We start from the raw sequence: 27,583 nt of genomic DNA on the forward strand, positions 1-27,583 counted from the left end.
AAGCTATTTTTAGTGACCTGTTCTTTAACAACACAAAACCATCATAGTACACACACACAAAGAAACAAACAAAAACAGAGAATTTTAGAAGAACTGGTCTTGAAATGTATTTGTTAAAGTGGTGATTTTCTTACAGAAGTGGTATTATGATGCTAAAGTGATGGTTATAGGGCATGAACTTGGAGACAAAACTTCTAAGAAAGCACATACTTTGTGTGTGTGCGCGTGTGTGTGTGTGTGTGTGTGCGCGTGTGTGTGTGTGTGTATATACACACGTTTTTTCCAGTTCCCAAATCTAATTGGCTGAGAGCCTTTTCCAGGCATTGGGTCTTTTTTGTGTCTCAGAATGTAGTTTTAATGGAGTTTTTTTTTTTTTTTTTTTTTTTTTTTTTAGGTAAGAATGTAGTTGTTTAACCTTCAAATATGCGGTTTATTAAATCAAGATAACATCAAATTGAAAATTTGCTTTGACGTTTTCAGAGATGTGAGCTTCAGGGCTTCAGCAGCCATTCAGAACTCATGAACCCCGCCTCACCTCTGCCAGATCTTCTGGAATTTGCCACTGATGTCTCTCTATAGTGGTTAACCATGGGATATAATTCGTTTTGGGTAAATCTAACATGCAGTCTTTGGTCTCATTGAGCAAATTAGAAAAATAAAGTATGTTGTCTAATATAGATAGAGACAGATATCGGTAGGTAGGTAGATAGGTAGGACAGAGAGACAGATAAATACATACATACACAAAGCCTCAAACACTCCCATATTTCCAGAAAAGAATGCACATATCGAGGCACTAAAAAAAGGCAGTTTGACACACAGGCCTCAGAGGGAAGCTGGGAGTGTTTGTCAGGGTGATGATGTTGAATCACAGGGCAGGCAGTGTCTCTCTTTCTATTAGTTAGCTGAGGGATGGTGAACTCCAGGGAGGTAGACAGATGACGCGCTTTCACTCCTATCATTCTCTCTGCGTGAGGTCGCTCCAGGAACACACGAGATTAAGAGATGCAATTAACTGTCAAAGACAAACAAGTCACGGGCTAAGACAACACTCATGAGATTGCTCCATAAATTTCAGCGTAAACAAGCCAAACAGGTTAGTGAAGGAAAGGATGCAAATTCGCTATATGAAACGTTCATAGAGTCTGGGGATGAAGGATGTTGCAGCTGTGCCCTTTTCTGGTTCCATGACTGATTATTTTCACATTTGTGTCAGATCATTTAAGCACAGAAATCTAATCTACTAACACAATTACATGCAAGATACAGTTGCTAAAGGCAAGTGCACCATTTTTCCAACTAATAATATTGTGTTTGCAGGAACCATGGTGAGCAAGGACGCTGGTAAATGCATGCTCACTAACTCTGAGTCGGACTCAGAGGCAACGGCGGCCTCCATGGCCCTGGAGGTCAAAGGATCGTCGGACGAAAGCCGGCAGGTGCGCAAACGCAACAAAGCCCTTCAGGTGCGCTTCAAGGACATCTGCGAGGCACAGAATGAACAGGCTGCTGCGGCCCGAGGGGGAAAGCCAGTCTACAAGGTGGCGTACCGGAAGTACATGACCGTCCCAGCTCGCAGATCAATCCCCAATGTCACCAAAAGCACCGGAGTGCAAACATCACCGGACCTTAGGAAGCGTTACCAGACTTTTCCATTTGAGCGGAAGAAAGGACATACGGTCAAGCATGCCGCTGTTGTGGAGAGCTGTAAGGATCAGGACGATGGGTTTGTTATTGACATAAAGAGGGCGAAAGCTACCGAGGCGGGTAGGGAGTGCGTACCCTCTCAAAATGTGAGAAAAACACGAGCATTAATGCACACCAGCAAGTGCGTCGCAACTATAGAGCAACACCCACAAGCCAGGGACTGTCTGGAGAGAACAGACAGACCGTGTTCGGATGCTCTTGTTCTTCCTTGTCCAACAGATGGGTCCACAACGGGAACGGACAACTCGGACTATCAGATCTGTAGCGTCAGAAGTAAACACAGTAAGGGCTTCCAGAGAGACTGTGAAACTCTTGATCGCTCAGGCAAGCTACAGTTGCTGAACTCTGGGGAGAGCGGTGGGAATATTCTCGAGGATTCCTCCTCCAAAGTGATGGGACCTATCGCGTGGAACTCCCTCACGCAGGTGGAGTGCCTGGAGAGTCCGTCCGAGCGGAGCAAACGCAAGAAGGCACTGCAGCTCAATGGCCTGCAGTCGCAGACTCTGCCGCGGACCAGTTGCACGACGCAGGTCCAGTGCCACGTGGGCACGCTGTCTGCTCGACCGCTGCGGGCCATGGAGGAGGCTGCGCCGGTGACTCCGGTCTCCTTGACAGCCGTTCCCATGCCCGCGCCTCCATGCAGGGGCGGCACAGGATCGGGAACTCTACAGACGGATAATGAGGCGTACAAGCAGATAGTGCCTGTCAATCAGGATGGGGATGTTAAAGCGCAGCTCCAGGCCATGGAAAACATGATCAGCTCCAGCCAGGAAACCATAAAGGTGCTGCTGGGTGTCATTCAGGAGCTGGAAAAAGGAGAAGCTCATAGAGAAGGGTAAGACGATGTACTTTAAACCAGCATGCAAAGAGTAAAATTAGATCTTGTGCCAAAAGAACCGCATCAAGCAGAATTGCAATTTCCCACAGGTTTCCCAAAACAGGCCAAATGCAATGTGTTGACGCACAAAGGATTACTTTGGTTGTTTCTATGCATTTATGCATGGCATACAAGAAACTAATGCAAGACAGAAAGCATTACATCAGTCCCACGTATTGTTTGGTTCTCAAACTGCTATAGTAGATCTAACTAGGATGGATGAGTACAGCTTTGGTTGGTTAGCAAGACTTTAAGGGAAGCACTCTATTTCATAAAAAAGTAAAATTATGTGCCAACAGAACTACACCGAGCAGAAGTGCAATTCTCCACAGGTTTCCCCAATGTGTTGAAAGCAACAACGAGCCACAATACATATTGTTCAGAAAGCTGACCCAAAGGAGGATTACCTTGGATAACTCAATGCGTTTATGCATTGGATAGAATAAACTATTCCAACATAGAATATATTACTTCATTCCCATGTATTGCTTGGTTCTCAAACTGCTATAGTAAGTCCAATTTAGATGGGGGGTGGTGATGGCGCAGTGTAAGTCCAATTTAGATGGGGGGTGGTGATGGCGCAGTGGACAAGACACATGCCTTTGGTGTGAGAGACCCGGGTTCGAATCCACTGTGAGACACCAATGTGTCCCTGAGCAAGACACTTAACCCCTAGTTGCTCCAGAGGCGTGCGACCTCTGACATATATAGCAATTGTAAGTCGCTTTGGATAAAAGCGTCAGCTAAATGAATAAATGTAAATGTAAATGTAGATGGATGAGTGCATCTTTGTTTGGTTAGCAAGACTATATGTGCAGCACTTTTTCAGCACAGAATTGCATTTCCACACAGGTTTTTTCAAACATTCACAACACATGCCAACTGCAATGTTTTGAATGTGCCAGTGAACCACAATACACATTTTTCAAAAAGATGACCTGAGGATGGATTGCTTTGGTTTTATCTGTGCGTTTATGCATTGGAAACAAGAGATGTTTTCAACACAGAAAAATTATTCAGGTAGGCCTAATTTGGATATATGAGTATAGCTTTGGTTGGTTAGTAACTTTAAGTGTAGCACTCTTTCAAAATATGAAATTCTATGACAAAGTAATTGGAAAATCCACAATGCACACTGTTCAGAAAGTTGACAAAGATGGATTTCTTTGGTAGTTTCCAATGCATTTATTACATGAGATAAAAGAAACTACTCCCACACCAAAAACATTACATCAGTTTTAGAGCCATTGTTTGGTTCTATAGCTACAGCAGTTCTAATTAGGATGGATAAGTGACTTTAAGGCAACACTTTTTTTATAAAAATAAAATTGTGCCAACAGAACTGCACTAAGCAGAACTGCATTTCCCTAAACATCTACAACTCATGCCAACTACAACGTGTTGAAAGCTTCAACGAACCAATGTACACTGTTCGGAAAGTTGACCTAAAGATTGATTACTTTGGTTGTCTCTATGGTTTTCTAAACATTAAATCACCCCCAAGAATTGTTTGGTTCTCAAATTGACTGCTATAGCAGGTCTAATTAGGATGGATAAGTGCATCTTTGGTCGGTTAGCAAGACTTTCGTGGCATCACTCTTTTTCATATTGACTTTTATCACCTTGGACTCAACTTGGGAAATTTGCTAGAGGGCTTCTAAATACTACTTATTTAACGATGCCAAAAGCCTTCTACTTTCGAGAGCACCTATTTAATCTAACAATTGAATCCACTCCAAATTGGGGTAGAGGCATTAAGCAATGACAAACCTTATTTAAAGAGAGTAGAAAGACACAATAAAATGTACCTCACAAAGAAGAAAGATTACGCAGTATATTTAGATTAAATGAACAAGTCCAAACGGGAAATATCATAGACACTAACTAGTAAGTTACACAAGCAGGATATTTGCATGCATAACAGCTGAATATTTACAGTCAGAGCCAATCAATGATAAACCAGCTCATTCCCACAGCAGGATATCATGCAAATCAGCCTAAACTATCTCTTTAAAATATTCCAATGCCACATTTCGCTTCATCCCACCCAGCTAAGCATAACATGCTGATTAGTTCAGCATTTACACACAAAACTGTACAACATTAAGTAAGCCCCAATGAGATCAGTTTGCATGCAATTTAGAGAGAAGCAGGACTAAATCTAATGTCTGAGATCGGTTAGGTTAGGAGTTTGCACAGGAAACAGGACTTATTTTCCTGCATATTCACACACATATTTCCCTAAAGATGCTTTGGGATGCAAGCACTAGAACCCCGTCAGGATAGTGATTAAAAACGGCATTAATTACCTGCAAGACTACATGTCTATTTTATATACTTGAAGCACAATTAAGGTCACAGCAAGAGGGTTGCGTAAATAACTGATCCAGAGGATGATCAGGAGACTAGACAACATCATCATGAGGATGATTGGAGATCTGCTCAAGCACAAACTCGGAGAATCATGGTACAATGGACCGCTGACTGATCAAAACAACATTTTGCTTAATATAAACATATTATCCGGTGCATTATTAATTTTAGCCAGTGTATTAGCACTTATATAAAGTCTAATAGCATGCTTTATACACAAAAATGCATTGACACAAAAACAAATGAAACTCAACTTCAGTTTCAGAGCGGGAATTCTCTAACATTACCCAAGCAAACACCTCAGAGGTTTCTTATGGATAATGCTTTTCCAGATATTACACTTCAAGTAATATTTTAATGTATTCAAGGCAATGCAACGAGTTTTCAATTCCCCAGCTCAGGTCTGAGCATTTTCCTGCATTCAATGCAGAAACAGTTAATGCTTGTGTGGATACGCAACATTAGTCTCATTCCACACACTCAGAAATGTCATTCGTGTGACAAAAGACAGTGTGACTGGAGGACGTAGGTGAGTGTGTTCATAATTACATCTGTTACGTTACCGCAGGCGTGATGTAGTACTTTTCAGCGTGATCAAAAGCGTGCTGCAGACGAAGACGTATGCAAAGAGGCGTTTTATGACTAAAAACATACTACAGGATCAATGGGAATGCTCGCGGTTGTGTAGCTAAACTATGAATCACTGGTGTGCATTAGTTAATGATCAAAAACAAACATTGAGTGATTTGTGGAAACAAAATCATTCCAACCAAATAATTTCTTTAAACGTACTTTCAGGCATGGTCTTGGACAAGGTTTTGGCCATGCTTTCTAAACAAAACAACAAAATATTTTGTATAAAATATATATATATTTTTTATGTTGTTATTGTAATGAGCTAATTTAAATATTTACCATAAATTTATTTTATTTTTATTCCTTATTTTTAATTTTCATATATATATATATATATATATATATATATATATATATATATATATATATATATATATGTACACTGCCCTCCAAAAGTTTGAAAGTGCCCTAGAAAAGTGAGGTTTTGGACAATATTGGCATGAATCATTTTTAATTTGTGATAATTTGGCACTGATAAGGGACAACACAAACTACAAAAACATACTGTATTACATTAACAGTTTATACAGAAAAAAATAAAATTTCCGATTCATCAAAATATCCACCATTAGCAGCTATTACAGCTCTGCATAATCTGGGCGTCCGCGCTGTCAGTTTATTCAAACATTGACTTTGAATTGGCAATCAATTGTTGAAGCTACAGTATTAAGGTGTGCTGACCCACAAATCTTTTAAAAACCTGGGCCAAGTTTAAACCAGTAACCAGGCATCACAGCTGGCAAAGGGGCATGTCTGACTTTGACATGTATATATTGCCATTATTATGTTTTATTGCTGGCCTTCAATGATAATGTCAAGTTACTTTAATGTATTTGCACCAAAAAATAATAAGGATTTATGCTGATATGGTCCAAAACCACACTTTGCCAGGGGTGTGTCCAAACTTTTGGAGGGCAGTGTGTATATACGTAGTTATGTGTGTGTGTGTATATATGTATATGTGTATATTATATATATATATATATATATATATATATATATATATATATATATATATATATATATATATATATATATATATATATATATATATATATATATATATATATATATATATATATATATGTGTGTGTGTGTGTGTGTGTGTGTGTGTGTGTGTGTGTGTGTATATACATACATACATATATATATATACACACACACACACACACATAACTGGCTTACAAAAATATATAAAATATCTACAGTGTTGCAGCAATATCTCAATAGCTGCTTGACATTCCCTCATAAAACAGCCCTTGCTAAAATGTAAGGCAAAAATAATTGCTTTGAGTCAAAAAAAAAAAAAAAAAAAAAAATGGCCAGAACTCATCCATACTGAAAATTAGTTAGACACTATAACACATTTGTCACCCGAAGCTTTGAAAATAATTACTTCTGACAGTATCTGTTTTCTCTGTGCATCCATTTAAATGATAATCGATGCAATCTGCACAAATAATATACAGACCAATAACAGAGGGTCCCTTTGTGGGAGAATTCAACTCGTGTCCCAAAGGTCTTCTCTTTCTCGCTCTCGGGATACAACATAATAGACTTCCTTTTTACATTCCAACACATTACCTCCCGCGCTGTGCCAGCTGCTCCGGAGGGTTCGGCCTGATCACCGCTGGCAGCCAGAGCCTTGTGACAAACATTATTCTGCCTTCCTCCTGCCCTTCTGTCCAACCTCAGGCTCCCAGCAACAGCGCTATACATCACTGTCCCCATTAGGCATGGAAACGACCCTCAGATAAACCCCACGCATCAACAAACAGCACTTCACATGCTCTCATTAGAGCCAAAATGGCCGTCGGTGTCCTGCTCTTTTACACAATGAGCCCTGCAGTTTGACCTATGAAGGAGGCCGGTGCAGAGCTCAGGGGTGGCGACGCCGTTAACGGCCGAGTGGGCTGCTCTCTGACAGCGACTTCCCAAAATCAGCTCTGGACTGTAGTTTCAGAGTCTTTCTGAGTCACAGAGTAGCAGGGCGTCTCACACTGAACTGTTCGCCGTTCAGTCCGGCTGAGGTTAAAATGCATTTTCTACCAAGCAACCGCAACAGAGTCTGACTGGAAAAAGGGGATCGGCATTGAATTGCAAACTTCATTATGGATCACAATTGACATGAAATAAGTCTGGCATAATACTGATTTTTTTTTGTCTAATAAATATGCAGAACTAGATTTTTATGCTTATTCTATTTTTGCATTTCTACATATAAATCACTCAATACATTCTCTTTTATTTGTTTTTTCCTTCTTTCTTTTCAAACAACACCACACAGTTTTATGCAAAATGCAAAACCATTTTTTTTTCTTGTTCCATTTTTGCATTTTGACAATAATATTTCTGGATTTCATCATTAACCTTAAGGTAAACAACCAGCTAGATTAGACTAGTATTGTGCTAAATAATAATGAAAGTCAAATTATTATTGCAAGCACATTAAAATAACAAAACAACAAGTAAAAAGGTGAGACAAACTAATTGTAAAAAGAAACTTTCAAGACTTGATAGTTGCAGGAAAAACTCTGGGAAAATGTTTTGTTCATGCATTTTTTCTATATTCTTTAATCAAGGTATATCTCACAAACAGTTCATTTTAAAATCAATTTTCCAATTTATATATTTAATTCACATTTAAACATTTATCAATTTCAAGAATTAATTGAAATTCTTCAATTTTGAAATTATTACTCCATGGATTATCAAAAAATAAGCATAAAATAAGTAGAAGTCTTTAATAGTGATCGACCGATATTGATTTTTTATAACCGATACCAATTATTTGCATGTCTATGTGCCCGATAACCGATATGCAGAACCGATATTTATTTACTGTTATAAAGTAAATAAATGACTGCGTGAAGTAAGTCCATACTTAACTTTGGTTTTACCTCCTTTCAGTCATCTTAACAAAAAATGTTTTGAGAATTAGCAGTCTTTCATGTAGGGCTCTAGACTCATTCTTGCCACTGATCTCACTTTTGCGCACGAGCACATAATTTGGTTACAATTTGTTTTTTGTTTTTGCTACAACATTTGATTAATCAATGCATGCTGATGAACTTTTATCATAGTTTATAGTTATATGGTAACGAACGTTTTCAACATTCAACTCGTTCTTTTTCATCTGTATTATTTGTGATTTAAATTTTGTGAACAGGAATTCCTTTTTTCGTGCGCTTTTTACTTTCAAATCTGCGATCTTGGTGTCACATTTTACAAGAAAAGATCATTGTCTGTTTTGCTTATATCTATACACCTTTAACTTTTTAAGACTAAAACAAAAGATGGATTCATTGTTATTCTTAATTAAAAAGCGCAACAACAATAAAACAGTACGTTGACAATGACAAACTCTTACATAACATTTATCAACAAAAACGAATAAGACGAGGCATGGCATAGGACACACCACATGCTGTACTATATACCTAGTATATTACAGAATGTTTAGCAAACTCTGAGGAAGCAAATAAATATTAATATATATATATATATATATATATATATATATATATATATATATATATATATATATATATATTTTTTTTTTTTTTTTTTTAATTAAGGAAAGCAGCATAACCTGAGGTAAACAGCAAAGATAACAAGCTTCTCAAAACGAAAACAAAAAGAAAAGTAAAACTAAACTGGCTGTAGCTGACAGGACTTGCATGTTTTTTCTACAAGAATACCACCACGTTCACCTTCTCTGGTTTAAGAAGCGGTCTTTTACTTTAGTTTGAAAACAAATCCATCCGTTGCGCTCCATCCGCGACGCGCACCTTCACGCTCGTGCTGACGCGGCGAGTATGAACCAGGCTCTACCCACTAAGCGCTCGGCTGAAAGCACCTCTCTTCACGTGATCAGTGAAATCTGACTCCTGCTATAATGTGCTGCGGCTGGCAGCGCGCGCTGTATGAAGCAGACGCTTTGGAGTAGCGCAGACCTGGCACTCGTACAAATGCGACCACGTCAAATTTTAACTCGCAAACAATTACCATTTTGGTCGCAGTCTAGAGCCCTGTCAAGTTAAATGTAATCTTCGTATTACAACAATAAAAAAAAATTTATTAATAAAAAGCTTTAGCAGCAACACTAATATTAGCAGTAAGCAAAATGAACATAGAAAGTCTAATGTTTTCAAATGGAGAAAATAAAGGAAAGGAGTCATATCAACTTCATTTTTAAAAACAGTTTTTTAAGCTGTTTAATAGGATAAAGAGTGAAGAATAATTCACTGGATAATGTTAATTCACGGAATAATATTCTCTGGAATATTGGAATATAACAAGCATTGTATTTTATTGCATTTCTCAACTGGCATGCTCTAAATTATGCTGCTGACAGCGCGGTTTATATGCCTTTACACAGAACTATAGGCTACTCAAACTGCGATCGATCGCGGAGATAATAAATAATTAATTTCCATAGAGTTGTATTAATTTAGATGTTTATAAACGAAATAATGGTTATATAGTAAGTGTTAATACAATTTAGGGTGCTTCAAAAAAGTGAATCTTGTTAAAAGTTACATGCGGTGTCCGAGCTGAGCATTTCTTGAGCATCAACCCGCTGAGTGAACTGCAATAAAGCGGCTTCACGAGACTAATGATGAGCATATAGACAACAGAGAGAGAATTACATTCAATGCTTTTCTTTCCAACATGCAATCATTCATGGCTGCGTTATTTAATTCATGCAAAGTTACGTCTTTATTGGGAGAGGACTTGACGGATTATCTATGTGACTCCGACTTCACGAGACTAATAGACCACAGAGAGAATTAAATTCAGCGCTTTTATTTCCACCATGTGCTAATTCATGGCTGTGTTATTTCAGGCAAAGTTATAGCCTATCTTTATAGGGACAGGGCTTGACAGAGTATCTTATTTATCATATTTCTTAGAGCCAAGTTGCATTTAAACTACTATCAGGCATTTATGTAATACATCTAATTTGTGCATTAATGCCTGTAATATTAAATACTAACTACAGCAAATCAAGTACCTGCACGCCGTTGCTGTCTTGTCTCCCCTCAGATGCGCTGCAATTGCGATCCTGCGCGCAATTCTGAAAACGTCCACAAGATGGCGGTGTTTATCGGGGAATCCGATATTACAAAACCGATATTCGATTATGAAAAAAAGCTTAAATATCGGGAAAAATATCGGTAAATCGATATATCGGTCGATCTCTAGTCTTTAAATAAATATCAGTTTATTGACTTTAATAATAATAAATGAATATTCAATTATATAATGCACATTCAAACTCAATGCAAAAAAAAATTGGACAAAAGTTAAACCAAATTAAACGAGTGTTTAAAAAAACAACAAAAAAACAGGAATATTTTGGATTAAACATCCATAAGCAAAAGAGTGGTTTAACTACCAAAACTTACCTATAACTTCAACCGACTACAAAAGAAACACACACACATTGACATTATGAATTGAAATTATTTTCTGTGCTAATCGACAGGATGCCAGAGAGGCTGTCAATACAGCTTAACTTGTATTCATCACATAATATTCCAGCAATGAGAGATGGACAGAGTCGAGCTGGAGATACGGATCGACAGGACGAGAGGCAGACAGATATGACAACACGCTTCATCAGAGCTATTGATCACTCCGTCGGGTTGCCGTCAGTCTGACATTGGCCCTCCATCACGGGACCGTCGGACGGGTCAACGAGTCGCCTTCTTCCTGCCAGCAAAGCAATCGTTTCGACGACAGGCGGTAATTACTAATGGCAGCCAACAGTGAAAGTAAAGCTTCTTGAGTTTTCGGAGGCCATGTCTCCACACATCACCAGCGGCAGTGAAAAACTTGTTGGGCGAAAGGAGATTTATGCTATTTACTTTAGCATTTATAAATGTAAGAAATATTCAGCTCAGAGACTATAGCACAATCCTGCTGGAGGCAAACACAAACATACCAGAGACTAGGAATCAGATGTAAACACTGACTACTGTTCACTGAGAGCGAAGCAAACAGACTCACTTCAGAGCAAAAGATCACCAATATACATCAAAAACTGCAAACATTATAGAGCTTCGTGTTTACAATTAAATATGGTGTAAATAAGATTTATTCTCTTGCTGCAGAGGCATACTGTGTGAACTCACATTTAAGTCAACACGCAAAACTTGCTTTCAGAGACAGAAATCAATGAGATTATTGAGAACTAGCAATTTAGTAAGAATGAGATGTCAAGTAAATGCTCAGTCTTAAGAAATTTATTCTTGAATTCAGGTTAGCAAATTAGCATATTTGAATGATTTCATGCGACACTGAAAACTGGAGAAATAATGCTGAAAATTCAGCTTTGAATCACATCAATAAATCATATTTTAAAATATATTCAAATGGAAAATAGTTCTTTTAAATTGTAATATTATTTCATAATTTTACTGTTTTGGATCAAATGCAGCCTTGGTGCTCAAAAGCCACTTCTTCCTAAAACACTTTTGAACGGTAGCCAGAACCTGCATTCATTTTGCAGATGCTTTTATCCAAATGAGAAATACAACACAATTCATCTTAAGGAGGCAATAAATTCATTCAAATCGGTGCCATAAGTGTGTTTTTGCAGGCAATAACTTCATGATGTCACTTTCAATTACACAGCAAACTCAAATGCACATCTTAGAGCTAAATACACATGATGTTACCATGATGCTGAAGATTCAGCACAATACCACTGGTCAATGAGCTTTGAAACGGTGCAAACCTCCAGCGAGTGACAGTTAAGTGACTATAATGAGATGCATTCTAGTATTATGTATAATTTATTCAGCCTTTGAATAACAGTTTTGTTTTTCACGCTGTTAAGAGCACCGACGTGAAGCTGATTGCTGATGTACAAAACAGCAATGAAGTAATTCAGGAACACAGCTCTGTGCTTCAACAAACATTACACACACATCCGGCCTGATTATAATTTGCTTTGAATCAAATATTTTACATTATATACATATTACATACAAAGTTCTACAGCTGAAAAAACAAAAAAACTCTTGATAAAAGTGAAAGGTGAAGATCTGACGAACGAAGAAGCTTTGAAATCAAGCTCTGGTTTAGTTAATGAACTTCCCGTTTCCCCCTGAGCTCGGTCTATTTTAGGTGAGGATGATCTCCAGCAGAAATGATCTCACACCTCTCTGGTCGAATACAAGGTATTTTGGGAAGGAATCAGTCTCCACTGGTCTAAACTCACCCATGAATTCTCCTGTCAGATCATATTTCATGTTCACTGCAGGCCAGAGGCTCTTATGAACATACAAACTCCATATACAGTGGACATAGCTGCATCCTTCTCCTGTTGGGCAATGTCAAATCATGCTGCTGTGGACTCTATACAGGTTTAAAGGTCAGAAGGTGACAGCATTGTAAGTGCTTTCCTGAAATGAAAGCTATTAATAAGGTGACCAATTTCTACACCTTAAAAAAATCCGTAAAAATAAGACACAATGTACTGTATTCATATGAAAGAATTTACCATATTGATTTTTTTTACTGGTGTTATACCTGTTATTTTAAACATTCTCTGCAATGAGTTTTAGGTTAATGGAAATGTCTGTCAAATTAATTAATGTCCTGGCTGAAAATTACAATGAATGAATGACTGAAAAATAAGCACTTAAAATAATATAATTAGATTTAAACTGTAGAAAAAAATAACGTAAATTATAATAAATAAATAAATACATTAATAAATCAAAATTGCAATAAATATAGCTTATTAATTGTCAAAAACATTTAAAAATTAAGAATTTTTCCATATTGATTATTCACTGGTGTTTACTTGTATTTTGAAAAATTCACTGCATTGTGTTTTAGGGTTAACGGAGACGTCTGTAAAATTAATTAATTAATGTCCTGGCCGAAAATTACCAGTAAATGTTTTTTTTTTTTTTTTTTTTTTTTTTTTTTTTTAAATAAAATAAAACAGAAAAAAACTAAAATAAAATGAGTACTTAAAAATACTTGTACATTTGGATTAACTGTAGGAAAAAAAAAAAGTCATAAGTAAATCACAATAAATAAATTAATCAAAATTGCTGACAGCAGGTAAGTTATTATATACTAAAAGAAAGCTCAATAGAAAGACTTGTCTTAAGTACTAACAATATTACCAAATTTTTAGACAGTTGAATCAATTAGTCCAGCAGCAGGGTATTACATAATTAGCTAGCATGAATTATTGTAATTGACTGTAAAATTCAGTCTCGTGCGGTTTCATTTCAGCCAGGATGCTATCTTAAAAGACAGCTGCCTATGTAGACAGCAAACCACACAGAAACACAACTATATGCCACAAGCATCAGCACATTTTAGCTCCTGTTAGCAAACAAAAACAGATAAGAGCAGCTGCATTTGACATTTCTGCAGCGTGGCGGTGATTTGAAGGCCGTTGTGTTATGAGCCGGCGTCCCGCGTGTCCTCTGCAGAACGCCGGTGTGAGGAATGCTAACACAGCTGATAATGAGGAAGGACAGGGTGAACGGGGAATGACTCGTCTCTCTCGTTCTCTCTCTCTCTCCTCACAGGCTCTCCTATCGGACCGGACAGGACACGGCCAACTGCGACACGTGTCGGAACAGCGCATGCATTATTTACAGGTTGGTGGCTGTACTTTGTTTAAAGCCCGAGCGAGTGAGATACATGAGCGTGCTGCGCTAATAAACATCAATTGCAGCCTGATCACAGATTGTGAGAGTAATGAACGAGATGAAGACAGGAAATACTCCCGCTGTCAGGAAGGTGTAGGCTATCCGATAAAGGACCTTAGTGGGACACCCTCACCACAGAGCCTGGCACGACACTATCTGGATGTGGACTAGGAGTTGTTCATTCAAATAATAAAATGTGGCAAATTTATACAGCTCTTTTGTATTTAACCAACCAGGTTCCTCAAGCATCCTAAATGTAGTCCATATCACTAGTGCGTTAAATTAAAGTCATTGATTTGTGCTATGAAAACTAAACTTTATACATACATAAATACACTTGAGAAGCAGCACTGCAAGATTTCATATTTTTGTTCTTGTTCCAAGGAGGTTTGAATGAATGAATGAAGCAAAGATCTGCTTTGAAAACCAAAGATAAATCTTATAAAAACAGACCTTAATATCATGATTAAGTTTTGGTCCTCGAGTAAATTTATATATCTGGAGAAATAATAATATTATTATTAATAATAATAGCAATTATAAAAACATTTTTAAAGTGATTTTAGAAAGACTTGAACACTGCATTTTAACCAACCATTTTCCCATTAAAAATGTCTAAAAATTCTTAAAACAAATTAAATATTTATTACATGTATTATGTATAAAGTTTTAAATATATGTATATAAAATAAAATATGGAATAAATGTTAAAAAAAGTGAATATAGTATTTAGATATACCTTAATAATACTAATAATAATATCTCAAATAATATTAGCTTTGTTTTTTCAAGAAAATTTATTCTGCTTTATTTTTTAATATTCAGAAAAAAATATTTAAACATTTAATATATAATTAAATATTTAATATTTAAACGGGAGCTTCAACACTCACTCAAACAACAATAATCAGTGAGCACCATTCTTATCTTTTCAAAGCACTGGAGTGAACTTAAGAGAGATGCACTCATTTTCCTGAAGCAAACGCAGCAGAAAAGTGTGTCTGAGTGTGTGAAGGTCAGGCTGTTAAGAGCTTTTCACAGAGTGTTTTTGTCTATTAAAGCACAATGATAGCTGAAGTACGTGCATGAGGGATTCTGGGTAATTGACACGTAGGAATCGTCATGAGAGCTTGTTGAGTGGAAAGCAAGATTGTGTTTTGCACAGTTTCACAAGACTTGAAAGCACATGAGTCCTACGAACGACGTCCATGATGCCTGTTGTGCTTTTTCTGAAGAACTAGCCATTTAACATGCATGCAAAGCCAAAAAAAGAGGGCTTTCATTCCAATATGCATCACAAACGCAAGAATATCAACTTGAGGGGCGTCTCAGAGGACAGCTAAGCAGTCCAGTAGATAGAAAGCGTCAAAGTGACACGGGCTCCTGTGAGGAGACGAGATGAGACTCCCTGCAGAAGACAAGCAACAGACACACAATCAAATTTAGCAGCTCTCTTTGAAGCGAAGGGAAGGATCTAATTACACGCAGCCCGGTGAAAACACTCGACAGGAGAGAGCAAGTATCCTGAAGAAACACGCCTGACGGATCTTTACATGAGCTATCAGTCCCATTCATGTCAGTGAACTGATACGTTTCTGGTAGTTCATGCCACGTTTATTACTTAGTAATGAATTTCAGATTATTTATATTTATATATATATATATATATATATATATATATATATATATATATATATATATATATATATATATATATATATATATTTTTTTTTTTTTTTTTTTTTTTTTTTTTTATTAAAATATTTATATTTATTTAATATACTTAATTATATTAAATACACAAACTCACACACACATATACATTTAATATAACTAGTTAATATATACATATACACAAATACATATACATATATATACACATATATATATATATATATATATATACACATACACATATATACATATATATATATATATATATATTAATGTATTTTAAATATTTTCTATAATTTGATAATTGTTATTTATATATTTATATTTTTTATATATTATATTCTATATAATTTATTTGAGATATCACAAAAACAAATCCCGCCTACGAAAATTCAAATGGTTGGTGGGTGGGGAGAACGCTTGGTTTGAGCACTGCACGTTTCAAAATCAAAACCCGGTGCGGGCGTTTTTATATCACTATATTTCTGATGGAAACGACTGTTTTCAGAAAATTTTGGATGTAATTTTCATTTTAATCAACTTTAAAATCAAGTTTCTCCAAATCAACAAAAACACTGATTTCAGAGATTTCTTGCAATCTCTGTGCAGATTTCTCTGGAATGGATTAAATTGTTGCAAATGTTTTAGTTTGTGTGCGGTTGCTCATGAGGCTCTATTTCAGTCACAAAGCCGCTTTAGCAGGGGCCTACCTGTCCATACAACAGACAGCACACAGCTTACAGGGTTTGGAAGAGAGCCACAGTGTTTCAGGCTTCAGTTTAACCTTCTGCATCCCTCTGCACTTTCTCTCCAGCTCTCATCTCCTGCATCATTATCCCTCCATCACTCCGCATTCAGTCTCTCGGAAGGATCTTCCTATGGCTGACATTCTTAAAGAACGTTCCCTTATCGATATGAGTTAAGCTCAATCGACAGCATTTGCAAAAAGAGCTTGATTTCCACGTACAATCATTTCGACTCTATCATCGCTGGCTGCAAAAATCACACGTACATTAGGATGTTGCCAGCATCCAGAGCGGAAAGACTGAAAAGAAGCTCACATTTTTGTCAAATAACTTAAATCAGTTTAATAAGAATTTAATTACAGAAATTATATCATATAATTGAAATGATTATTATATGATTATATAATGAATATGAATATATAATTTGTAATAAATATAACAAATATAAAACTGAAAATAATAATAATAAAGCTAAATAGAAATATTCAACAACATAAAAATTAAAGGAGAAAAATTTGTAAAACAAATAAAATAAAAAAAAAAATTATGGAAGCCAGTTTCCACCATGAAACAAAAGGTAATTTTTTGACATAATACATTTTTTCTAAAAGTTTTCTAAAAGTCAGAGTTTCTTCAAGCTTCCATAAATACTATATCTTCAGGAGAAAAAAAAATAAAAATCTAAGAAAAAAATATTTGAGTTATTTAGATCATTTCCGTATTGCCTTACTGTACCTGCAATTTTTTGGACGAGTGCAAATTATTTCTATCAAACTCTGACCATTCTTTTAAATGTTATTCAAATGATAAATACACGCACACAATTTCAATTAATTTCATTTATTCCTCCCTGGGGTGATCACTGAACTCATGAGAGGGAAGAGATCGCGCAGCCATAAAAGCGGATTTAGCAGCATTCAATTTACTTGAAGTCAAGCTGCTTGGAGCTAGAATTGGTCTTCTGCGCTTTGTTCTCACGGTAACCGTGTCATCACGTTTCATCACACTAGACTGCGCTTCCTAATGTGGCCGTCTGTCCAGACGCAAAACGGATCTCCGAGGCTCTATTTGGTGAGAGATAACTGCTTAATAGTGAACGCTTGAAGGGATTGCAAAATACGAATCCTGATCTGACAGGACGCGATTACACACACACGGCTCGGTCTCTATTTCCTCCCAAAAATTACTTATTATATTGCTTATTAAAATGAAAACTGAAAATATAAAAATAAAAGCTAATTTAAAACAAATCAGCAGTTCAGAAGACGATTTTCATTTTTTGGTGAACTAACCCTTTAAGAACTTTTTTGATATGAATACTTTTTTAATTATCCAAGAATATCATCGCAACATCCAAAGAAGACCCTGGCAACCACTCACAACATCCTGACACTGATATTGTGACTTTTTCATTGGAAGTCAGTGCTAAAATCACAGTCTTGCGCTACGATCACTAAAGTTAACAGCGGCTGTGGCGGTATGGTAATTCCATTGGAGCGGAGCTGAAAGGAGAGGAGCTGATGACATTACAGAGATGTTTAAGCACTCAGCGGAGAGACACCGGCAGATCTCTCTCTCTCTGCTGGAGTAATGATGTTCTCCATGCTAATGCTTAAATGCCGGCTTTATACAGAGCCACTGGTTGCTATAGATACTACAGTGATACCACAGTGAAGCTGGAGGGTACTGAGAGTGTATTGTGTGTGTGTGTGTGTGTGTGTGTACACTTTCGAGAGATATGGTTTAATCTGTATATAGAGTGAAGCAAAGTATGATGGACAGCTGTATTAATACCTTACAAACAGAGAGAGAGAAAGAGAGAAGAGGGAGTACTAAATAGAAATGCTAAATATATCCATACAATACATCACTATCATCAATATCAGTATTTTGTGATCCTCTTTTTTAACTGACAAATATATTTATCTTAGTCTTTTCTACGTCTGGGTGCAAAACACTATTTCTTAGACACTGGCGCTATGATGCATATAATGAAAAACAGTACAGCTTTACAATCATTTCTGCTATGTTGTTGGTTTTCAAATCTAAAACGGCTTTGTTGTAGTAAATGTGCAAAACACAGCACTATGATGCTGGAATAAGTGGTTTCTAGGCTGTTGCCAGGCTGATGAAAAATAGTAGTTAAATTTCTTTTTTTTTTAAATAAATTTACTTTTATTCTCATTAATTAAAAACTATGTTAAAATACTAAAATAATATATTTAAAACTATAATAATAATTAATTAACATTAATAATAAAATATATACAATAATAATTTAAAGATGCATAAATTAATAAATATATAAATAAAATTAAATATATTTACATAATAAAATATAATTATTTAAAAATTAAAGTAAATAATGTGCATTCAGTAAAACAATACATAAATGTAAATAAATGTACACACATTTAACAAACAAACAAAAATAAAGCAAGTTTAATTAAATAATTTCAACTATTATTATTATTATTATTATAAAATAATTATTAAACTACTAAATGAATAAAAATATATAACAATAAATATTATTTAAATATAAATAAATAAATGAATAAGTAAAATAAGTAAATAATATATATTGCGCAAGTAAATAAAGAAATGTAAAGAAAGAAACCACTTCCAATGTGTTGGTCAGATATTTGCATACTTGCATAAAGTAAGTTTGTGGTGTAAGTGTGAGGAATAGTGACATTTGCTTTGTCAAACACTAATTACCAGCTGGACTATCAGTATCTCCTGAGAGAGTGTCTCTAAACGACCGGTCTCGACCACTGATCGAAGTGACAGAACTGATGCATAAAAAGAAATGAGAGCGTCTTCATTTTCAGGTCTTGCTTTGTGGCAACAACAAATGAAAGGAGCATGTTTAGGTGTGTGAGAGAAAGAGAAGGAAGGAATGATGAATGTTTCATTAAAGCTCTTCCGAGTGGTTCACTCCATCCCTCTGCTAATGAGGCTGAGATACGATCCGGCCGCTGACCTGCGCTCTTCATCTCTGCGTGTGTTTACGAGTTCCTCTCCATTCTAACGAGCGTCAGTGACGCACAACGGCGGCCCGCAGGATCCGGTCCGACGAGCGCTGACAAACATGACAGACGGCACAGAGTCTCGGAAAGCGTTTGGAATCGGAGCGAGCGAATCCCCCAGCAGTCTGCATCAAACGCTGGTGTGAGTGATGAGAGGGCATCTGCTGCTAATGAGACACACATTCACTTTCACTGGGTTGTCAGTCTGTTGTCTCTGGCACCGACGCGTTTCCTCTCCGAAGCCAGAGTCGCTCGCTGACACAAACACAACACGTTTACAAATCCTTCCAAATCTCAGCAGACACCAGCCAACTAATTAAACTAACAAACTTTCACAGCTAAGCATAAAAGCTACTGAAATTCACAAGAGGCACCAAGGCTGGGAAATCTAAATAAAATAAATCAGTCAAAAAATATAAAAATCATATACACACATTTTAAAAAAATATATACACATTAAAAAATTTTTTTTAATTAATTCATGAATGCACTAATACGCAGCCATATATATATATATATATATATATATATATATATATATATATATATATATATATATATATATATATATATATATATATATATATATATATATATATATATATATATATATATATATTTACACACACACACACGGAACATTTTTACAGATTTTTTTTGCTAAATGCTTTTGTTTTTGCTTATTCTTATCTGTACGATCAAAACTGATGGAGTATTTTTAGTTATTTTCGTGGTCAAAGAAAATACGAGACAGGTGGTTAAACTACTACTAAAACATTTTAGCATGCTAAATAAATTCAAGCCACCAAATACGGTCACTGTAAAAACATTCCAGGTTTGTATGTGTAAACATAACAAAAAAAATAATAATTACTTGAAGTTTTTTTCAGTAAATACTTCAATAAATATTTTGCATGCATCAATGTGCAGCCATATTTACCTTAAAAAAAGAAAAATGCATTATAAAGATTGTAAAGAAATTATGACTTACAAACAAAAACAATTCGTAAAAATATTTTAATTTAGCAAAAAAATATTTAAATACATTATATAAATATTCAAATTCATATTCATTGGATATACAAAATATTCAATATTAACTCAATATTTATCCATTTATGCATGCACCAATATGCAGCCATATTTACCAAATAAATGCATAAATAAATTGTATCAGAGACTTTATAATGAAGCAAATTAATTGTTGTATCTTTTGATTCTTTGAAACAGACATTTGAACCTTTTGCAACTAAACTTTAATAACAACTAACACGTCTAAAAATGCTCATATAACATACATAAGTCGCATAACAAGTCACCAGGAAGAATTGTGGATGACATAAATGAACAAATATAAAAAAAAAATAATAATTATAAATCCCTGAAATATATATAAAAAACACTAAATATTAATATATTGCCATAACAAAGAAAAAACAAAGTTGATGGTTAGGAAAGAAACAGATGCATTGTGGGAAGGTTCACGCACTCAAACGGATCCTTTTTAATCTCAGTACATAATGTGTTGATAAGTGGAAGATATTTAAACAAGGCTACAGTTCTTGTAGATCTTTAGATGTTTTTAAGCAACCAAAAAAGTAGAAAGTGGGTCAAGAAAAAAAAAAAACTTCTGAGACTTTTTAAATTATCCAGAGATCCGCATGAAAACAGACAAGACTCTGTGGAAACTGACACCAATGAGCTGGAGATGTGGGTGGAGTGCTGCTCCAGTATTTTCTGATTTCATTACCTCTCAGACACACACACACAAACACACACACACACACAAACACAAAACATTTGTTCTGATGTGACGAACATCAGGTCACAGCGAACATTTAACCGCCACAGTGATGCGTTTCCTGTGTAAACGCCGAGATTAGAACAGGATGAGAAGACCTCTGACGTTAATGAGCTTAAACAGGAGGAGCAGAGCCAGATCAAACCACTCCTCATCCTCAGGGATGAAGGGAAGGAAAGCCTACGCCACACAATGCAATGAGCGGGGATATACAGCCCTTATCAACAGCTTTCAGTTTCTAATTAGCAGCTCAGAAACAGAAAAGCGTCAGGACTCTCGCGCTTGACAATAGTCGTGGGTGGAGAGCAGGAGACACGTGAACGATCAATGAAATAAACCACGCAAACGCCAGAGAGAGAGAAATCTAGGCCTGTCAGTCGAGAACCACGTCACGTTTGGCTCGCGCAGCGCTTGCGACACTCGGCTCGCTAATGCAAATGAAATATTGACGTTCTTTGGACAGCCACTTCACCGCGTTCCTCTCTAATGATGCTCTAGTTTATATTGTGGAGAACCGTATTGATCCAGAGAGAAATATTAAACATTGATTTGTGATTCGAAAGCTAGAAATTGTGAGCATTGACATGAATGAATGAATGAATGATGCATTTATATAGCGCATTTATTGTGTATTGCCGTACACCCAAAGCGCTTTCCATCATGTGGGGGTCTCTCCTCAACCACCAACAAAAAAAATCATTCTATATATATAAATTTATGTATGTCATGCCTCGGGAGAGAGAGAGCCGCATGTCAATTCAGGCAACAGAATTATTGCTCCCATTAAATGGAAAAACGAAGATTTATGAAGTCGAAAATGAGTTTAATTTTTCAGATCTAGAAATGATCTTTTTCACAAAATTATTCTGAGTGTCAGTTCTAAACAAAAACACGGATAAGTCACAGAGAATCAGTGTGAGGATATGTGCAAATATGGCTTAGAAACAAAATTGTGCTGCTTTTGCTGAGCTGATTAATACGGGGAAAAAATATATTAAATTTAAATTATATTTTTATTGCATAATATATCATTGTTTAATTGTTTAATAATTATATTTTTATAAATAATATATTGTTGACATGCTGATTTATGAAAATAAAATAAGAATAATTTATATAAAGTTATAAAAATTATATAAGAATTTATTATAACTGTTACCTAAAATAAATAATTAGCAATTTGCATACAGTAATTTTTATATTTTTTCATTTATTAGCATATATATATATATATATATATGTATATGTATATGTATACGTATATATAGTGGCGGGAGGAGCAAACGACAGACACAGTGGGCGTGGCGTCAGGACTCGGAGAGGTTTTTATTACACAATAATCAAAATAAAGTGTCCAAAGGGGGTAAAAAAGTGTCCAAAATAAAACAGGGAATCTGGTGTCCTCGTCGTGCTATGGGCTTGTGAAGGAGGGCAGTGTTCGGGAAGGAAGGGTCCAGGTAAGGGGCGGAGTCTGGTGGCCGCACAAGCTCCCCTCTCGGGACCGGGGCGCGTGGGTCGGCGGCTTCTTCTGAGTGGCATCACCCATCCTTTGCCCGCGGCGCTTCGGGGGGATAGAACGGCCCGGCATGCCAGCGTGCATGCACGGGGAAGAGACCGGTCTCCCGAGGAGAGGCGCGCTCGGCGTTTAAACAGCGGCGGTGATGAGGCTCTATTACCATCAGGTGCGCCTCATCACACGCCGCCAACCCTGGCCGTTCAGCGCCCCTCCTCTCTCACACACCCACTCCCGTCGGGAGCCTGGTGAAGGGCGGCGAATAAGGGACGGGGTGGTGATGATGATAAAGGGGGGGAGGCAGCCGACTCGTCACAATATATATATATATATACATACACACACACACACACATACAGGCTGAACAAACTTCCATCTCTTGAAGGAGAGTGAGTTTGTCTACTTACAGACCTGTACACTGGATTTGATCTGGTCTTTATGTTTGTATTTATGAAATATGATTGAATAAGCCATTTTCAAAGGACTTGGAAAATAGTTGTCAACTAACATAAGTTTTCAAAAACTTGGCAAGTCTACTTGGATCTGATGGTTGATGTAAAGTTGATATCTGTGATATGATGCAATTTAATTATAGCAGTTTTTATTTTATGTTTTACACAGTATTTACTTATTTTGCATGTGCATTATTGCTAGATTTTAGAACTTAACTGATTGAGTATGAAAAATATAAAATAAATGTTGAATAAATAAATAAATTATATATATATATATATATATATATATATATATATATATATATATATATATATATATATATATATATATATATATATATATATATATATATATATATATATATATATATATATATATATAGAATGATTTTTTTTTTTTTTTTTTTATCACAACAAACAGTATCTCCCCATCAAAATTAAATTACAAAGCTCAATAAACGACCACCAAATGATCAGAGATTACGAGTCGCTCTTAGAGAAACTTAAAGCAGCTTGTTCAAAGAGCTTCTTGAGACTTATTGAGATAATGAGTGATTTGTACGTGTCTCTCGGTAGCGAGAACATGGTCATATTGATAAGGGCATAATTACCAGGTTGTGATGTGTGATTAATTTGCTAATTGCTGCATTGCGCTGTGGCTGAATGCAAAGGCCAGACACACAACGAACAAACGCGCTGAGTCTTCAATAACATGCACACCTTACATAACCTTCCACTCTCGAGCCTGTTCAACACAGGTATAAATATAGCCTGGCTCACAATATGCAGTTCAGTGCATTTATAATCTGAATTCGACATGTTTCTGAAAAACGTTTTGCACAATATAGTGCATGAAATCAACAAGAAAGCAATGCAATTCAAAGACAGACTTCATTTCTCATGTTGCATGGCAGCTCACTGGGTGGCGTCTGCAAAATAAACTCGTCACTACGGATGCGACATTCGTGAGATATATTGAACAGGGTTTGTGGTGTAGAGAGTAGTCTCTCTCTCTCTCTCTCTATCTGCTAATCTGAAAGCTCTGACAGCAAGAGAGGAATGAGTCTTTCATTTCATTACCACTCAGAACCATACGGCTTTTGACTCTCAGGACGAGACAAGCAACTATTGATAACTGAAAATGTAAGAATATCAACTGTGTTTTTTGTTTGTTTCTTTCTTTCTTTAAAAAATGCCTTCATGATGTAAAAAGCTTAAGCTACAAATAAAATACAAAGAAAATCACCCATTAACCATAGTTCACACATGAAGACTGGCTAGTCTAGCAAAAGAAAAACATACATTAACCATTTATACAATTTTTACACAAACAAATTGTAGTTTATATATAGTTCTTATACAAACAATACGGCATTGACGGTCATGCCAAATTGTGAATTGTGAATGAGTGTATATTTATATGCATGCATGAATAAATAAATAATAATAATCGTAATCATAATCATCATTGAAAAAGAAAATAATAAATTAATATAAAAAATATATTTAATTTATTCAACATTTATTTTATATTTTTCATACTCAATCAGTTAAGTTCTAAAATCTAGCAATAATGTATAATGCACATGCAAAATAAGTAAATACTGTGTAAAACAATTAAAATAAAAACTGCTATAATTAAATTGCATCATATCACAGATTTCAACTTTACATCAACCATCAGATCCAAGTAGACTTGCCAAGTTTTAGAAAACTTATGTTAGTTGACAACTATTTTCCAAGTCCTTTGAAAATGGCTTATTCAATCATATTTCATAAATACAAATATAAAGACCAGATCAAATCCAGTGTACAGGTCTGTAAGTACACAAACTCACTCTCCTTCAAGAGATAGAAGTTTGTTCAGTCTGTTAAGAGTGAACTAATCCCTCTCTCCCTCATCTCTCCATCTCTGCTCTCTAATCGTGGAGTGTAATGTGACTGATCTCAGGAATCAGATGTGTGGAGGACGCTGGATTATCTGCGGCACATAAAACGCAGACGCTCCAGAGGAATAAATCTCACAATGCAACACCCGCAGAGGCCGAACACACACACACTCAGCCAGCAACATCCACTCTATCAATTACACTCCAAAGGGACACGGAGAGAGAAGCGTAGTGAAATACATCGCAGCTCATTAAGCTTCTCATCTGAAGATCTTAATTCACTGCTTTACGTCAAACAGCAGTTTAAGACCATCTGGAAACTGTGCCACCACTACCTTCCTTCAACCCATAAAATGTGAAGATTATAAAGAAAAATGTTTGAGAAGAGCTGTACCAAAGTAAATCCCAAAGCCTAGAAGTTAGAAACATTTAATATGGCTTATGGCTTGTTCTGTAAAAGTTTTATTTAATTGAGTTAATTTGAGTTTTATTTAATTTGAAATAAAAACGCTTTGTCGAGTTGTGTTTTGCTGAGTTGGGTTCATCTGCGCATCTCATTAAGAAAAAAGTTAAATAGTCAAATATCTATTTAGACACTGTTTGCAGACTTGCATTCAGTTTTGCCTCAATTCCAGTAAATCCTAAACCACAATTTTAACTCGTTAAATATCCTGATTGAATCAGAAATATCATAATACAAAAGTGAAATGGGCTGCAAACTGTGAAAATACTTGGACTTACTATTACTTTTTTTCTGTTGATCTCAAGACTGACAGCATGTATTGTGTTGCTCAGCACATCTGACTCTCTCTCTCTGTAGTGTGCATGTACAGTATTACTGAATCTGCTTTTGTTTTGTCTCTGTGCTGCAGCGTGGAGCTGGACTTTAAACTGCAGGAAGATAAGCTCCAGCCTCTGATGAAGAGACTGTGTCCCGCGAACGAGTCCCCGTTCCCCCCTCTGACGTATCCTCAGGAGACCATCGGCTCCACGCCCAAACGCAAGTCCAAAGCGGAGGCCAAGAAACACGCGCGCTGGAAACTCTGGTTTCTGTGACCGCAGGATTACACACAACTGACCATCATATTTTCAGTACAGGAGTTTAGCGACAGAGAGCATCACTACAGGAGCATCTGTTCACTTGATTTGTTTTTTGATTATAATGATTCAGGAAAATCCTATCAGATTGTTTTTTTTGTTTTTTTGGCCCTTTTGGTACTTTATGGACGCGAGTACTGAACTAGGTTTGGAAATACAGCAGCTAGTATTAATTAAAAAAAAAATATATATATATACACATGTGTATTTAACAGAATTTTGGAATTTTCTCCTGGAAAAATGGAATAATGAGACTATTTCCCTCATGCAGAGTGTGAAATTATTTTAAACTGGATCAAAAAACTAATTTTGCTTTACAATTCCTATTTTCTTTTTGGTCGTCATCCTGCTGAAGGTTTGGGAAATCAGGATTTAAAGGATTTAAAACACGGACAGTACACAAGCTTTTCATTTCAGTCTTCTCTTCCTCATGGAAATCACAGCACTAAACAGAAGCACAACTCTTCAGATGCACTGGATGATGTTTCTCACAGAGGACTTCACGGATCTTACCGGATATCGAGAATGGAAAATTTACCAGAGGATGTCATTATTCACAGCCCAAGACTGCAAAGTCACAACAAACGCATTACATGGGATTTATATGGAAATAATCTTACAAGCCTCTGTGAATTCATATAAACTTTCATATACTATTATTACCAGGAAAAAAATAAGGAAAAAAGTATGACTTATTTTTCTAGATTCGTAATAATCACATTTAAAGATTTTCTAGATGCACTATATATGTACAAACTTCTCTCACTTATTGGATTATTGAAATTATAAGAAGCATTTTCAACTCTGTTCATTTAAAATGATTTCATTTCTATAGAGTGCGTTATTCCCGCTCACTATTTCAGCAGCGCTGGTTCTGGAAGTATTTGTTTAATTCATTTTTCCCATAAGGATAAGATAAAAAAAAAAAAAAAAAAAAAAATCAAAGTGTTGTAAGCCATAAACCAGCTACGAGGTGAATCGCAACATTACAACCTTTGATTTGTAGCAAGTATTTGAAAACGAGACAAAAGGTACAAGTCTGTCTACTTAGCTCTAGTGAGGGGGGGGGGGGGGGGGACTACAATCCTGTGAACC

General features: G+C 36.0%; 2 protein-coding genes across 3 annotated transcripts in view; one reads left to right on the top strand and one right to left on the bottom strand.

Moving 5' to 3' along the window:
* The window catches only part of LOC306852401 (dedicator of cytokinesis protein 1-like), a 231,446-nt gene that overhangs the window by 103,900 nt on the left and 99,963 nt on the right, over positions 1-27,583 (bottom strand). The window lies entirely within an intron of this gene.
* insyn2a (inhibitory synaptic factor 2A) lies at positions 1,323-26,446 on the top strand (the record flags this gene model as incomplete). The annotated part of the gene is made up of 3 exons (XM_079389180.1): positions 1,323-2,542; positions 14,158-14,229; positions 26,263-26,446. Exons 1-3 carry the CDS (start codon positions 1,326-1,328, stop codon positions 26,444-26,446), a joined length of 1,473 nt encoding a protein of 490 aa, XP_079245306.1. The 5' UTR covers positions 1,323-1,325.

Source organism: Barbus barbus, assembly GCF_936440315.1.
Source record: "Barbus barbus genome assembly, chromosome: 32".
In the NCBI taxonomy this organism is placed as follows: domain Eukaryota; kingdom Metazoa; phylum Chordata; class Actinopteri; order Cypriniformes; family Cyprinidae; genus Barbus; species Barbus barbus.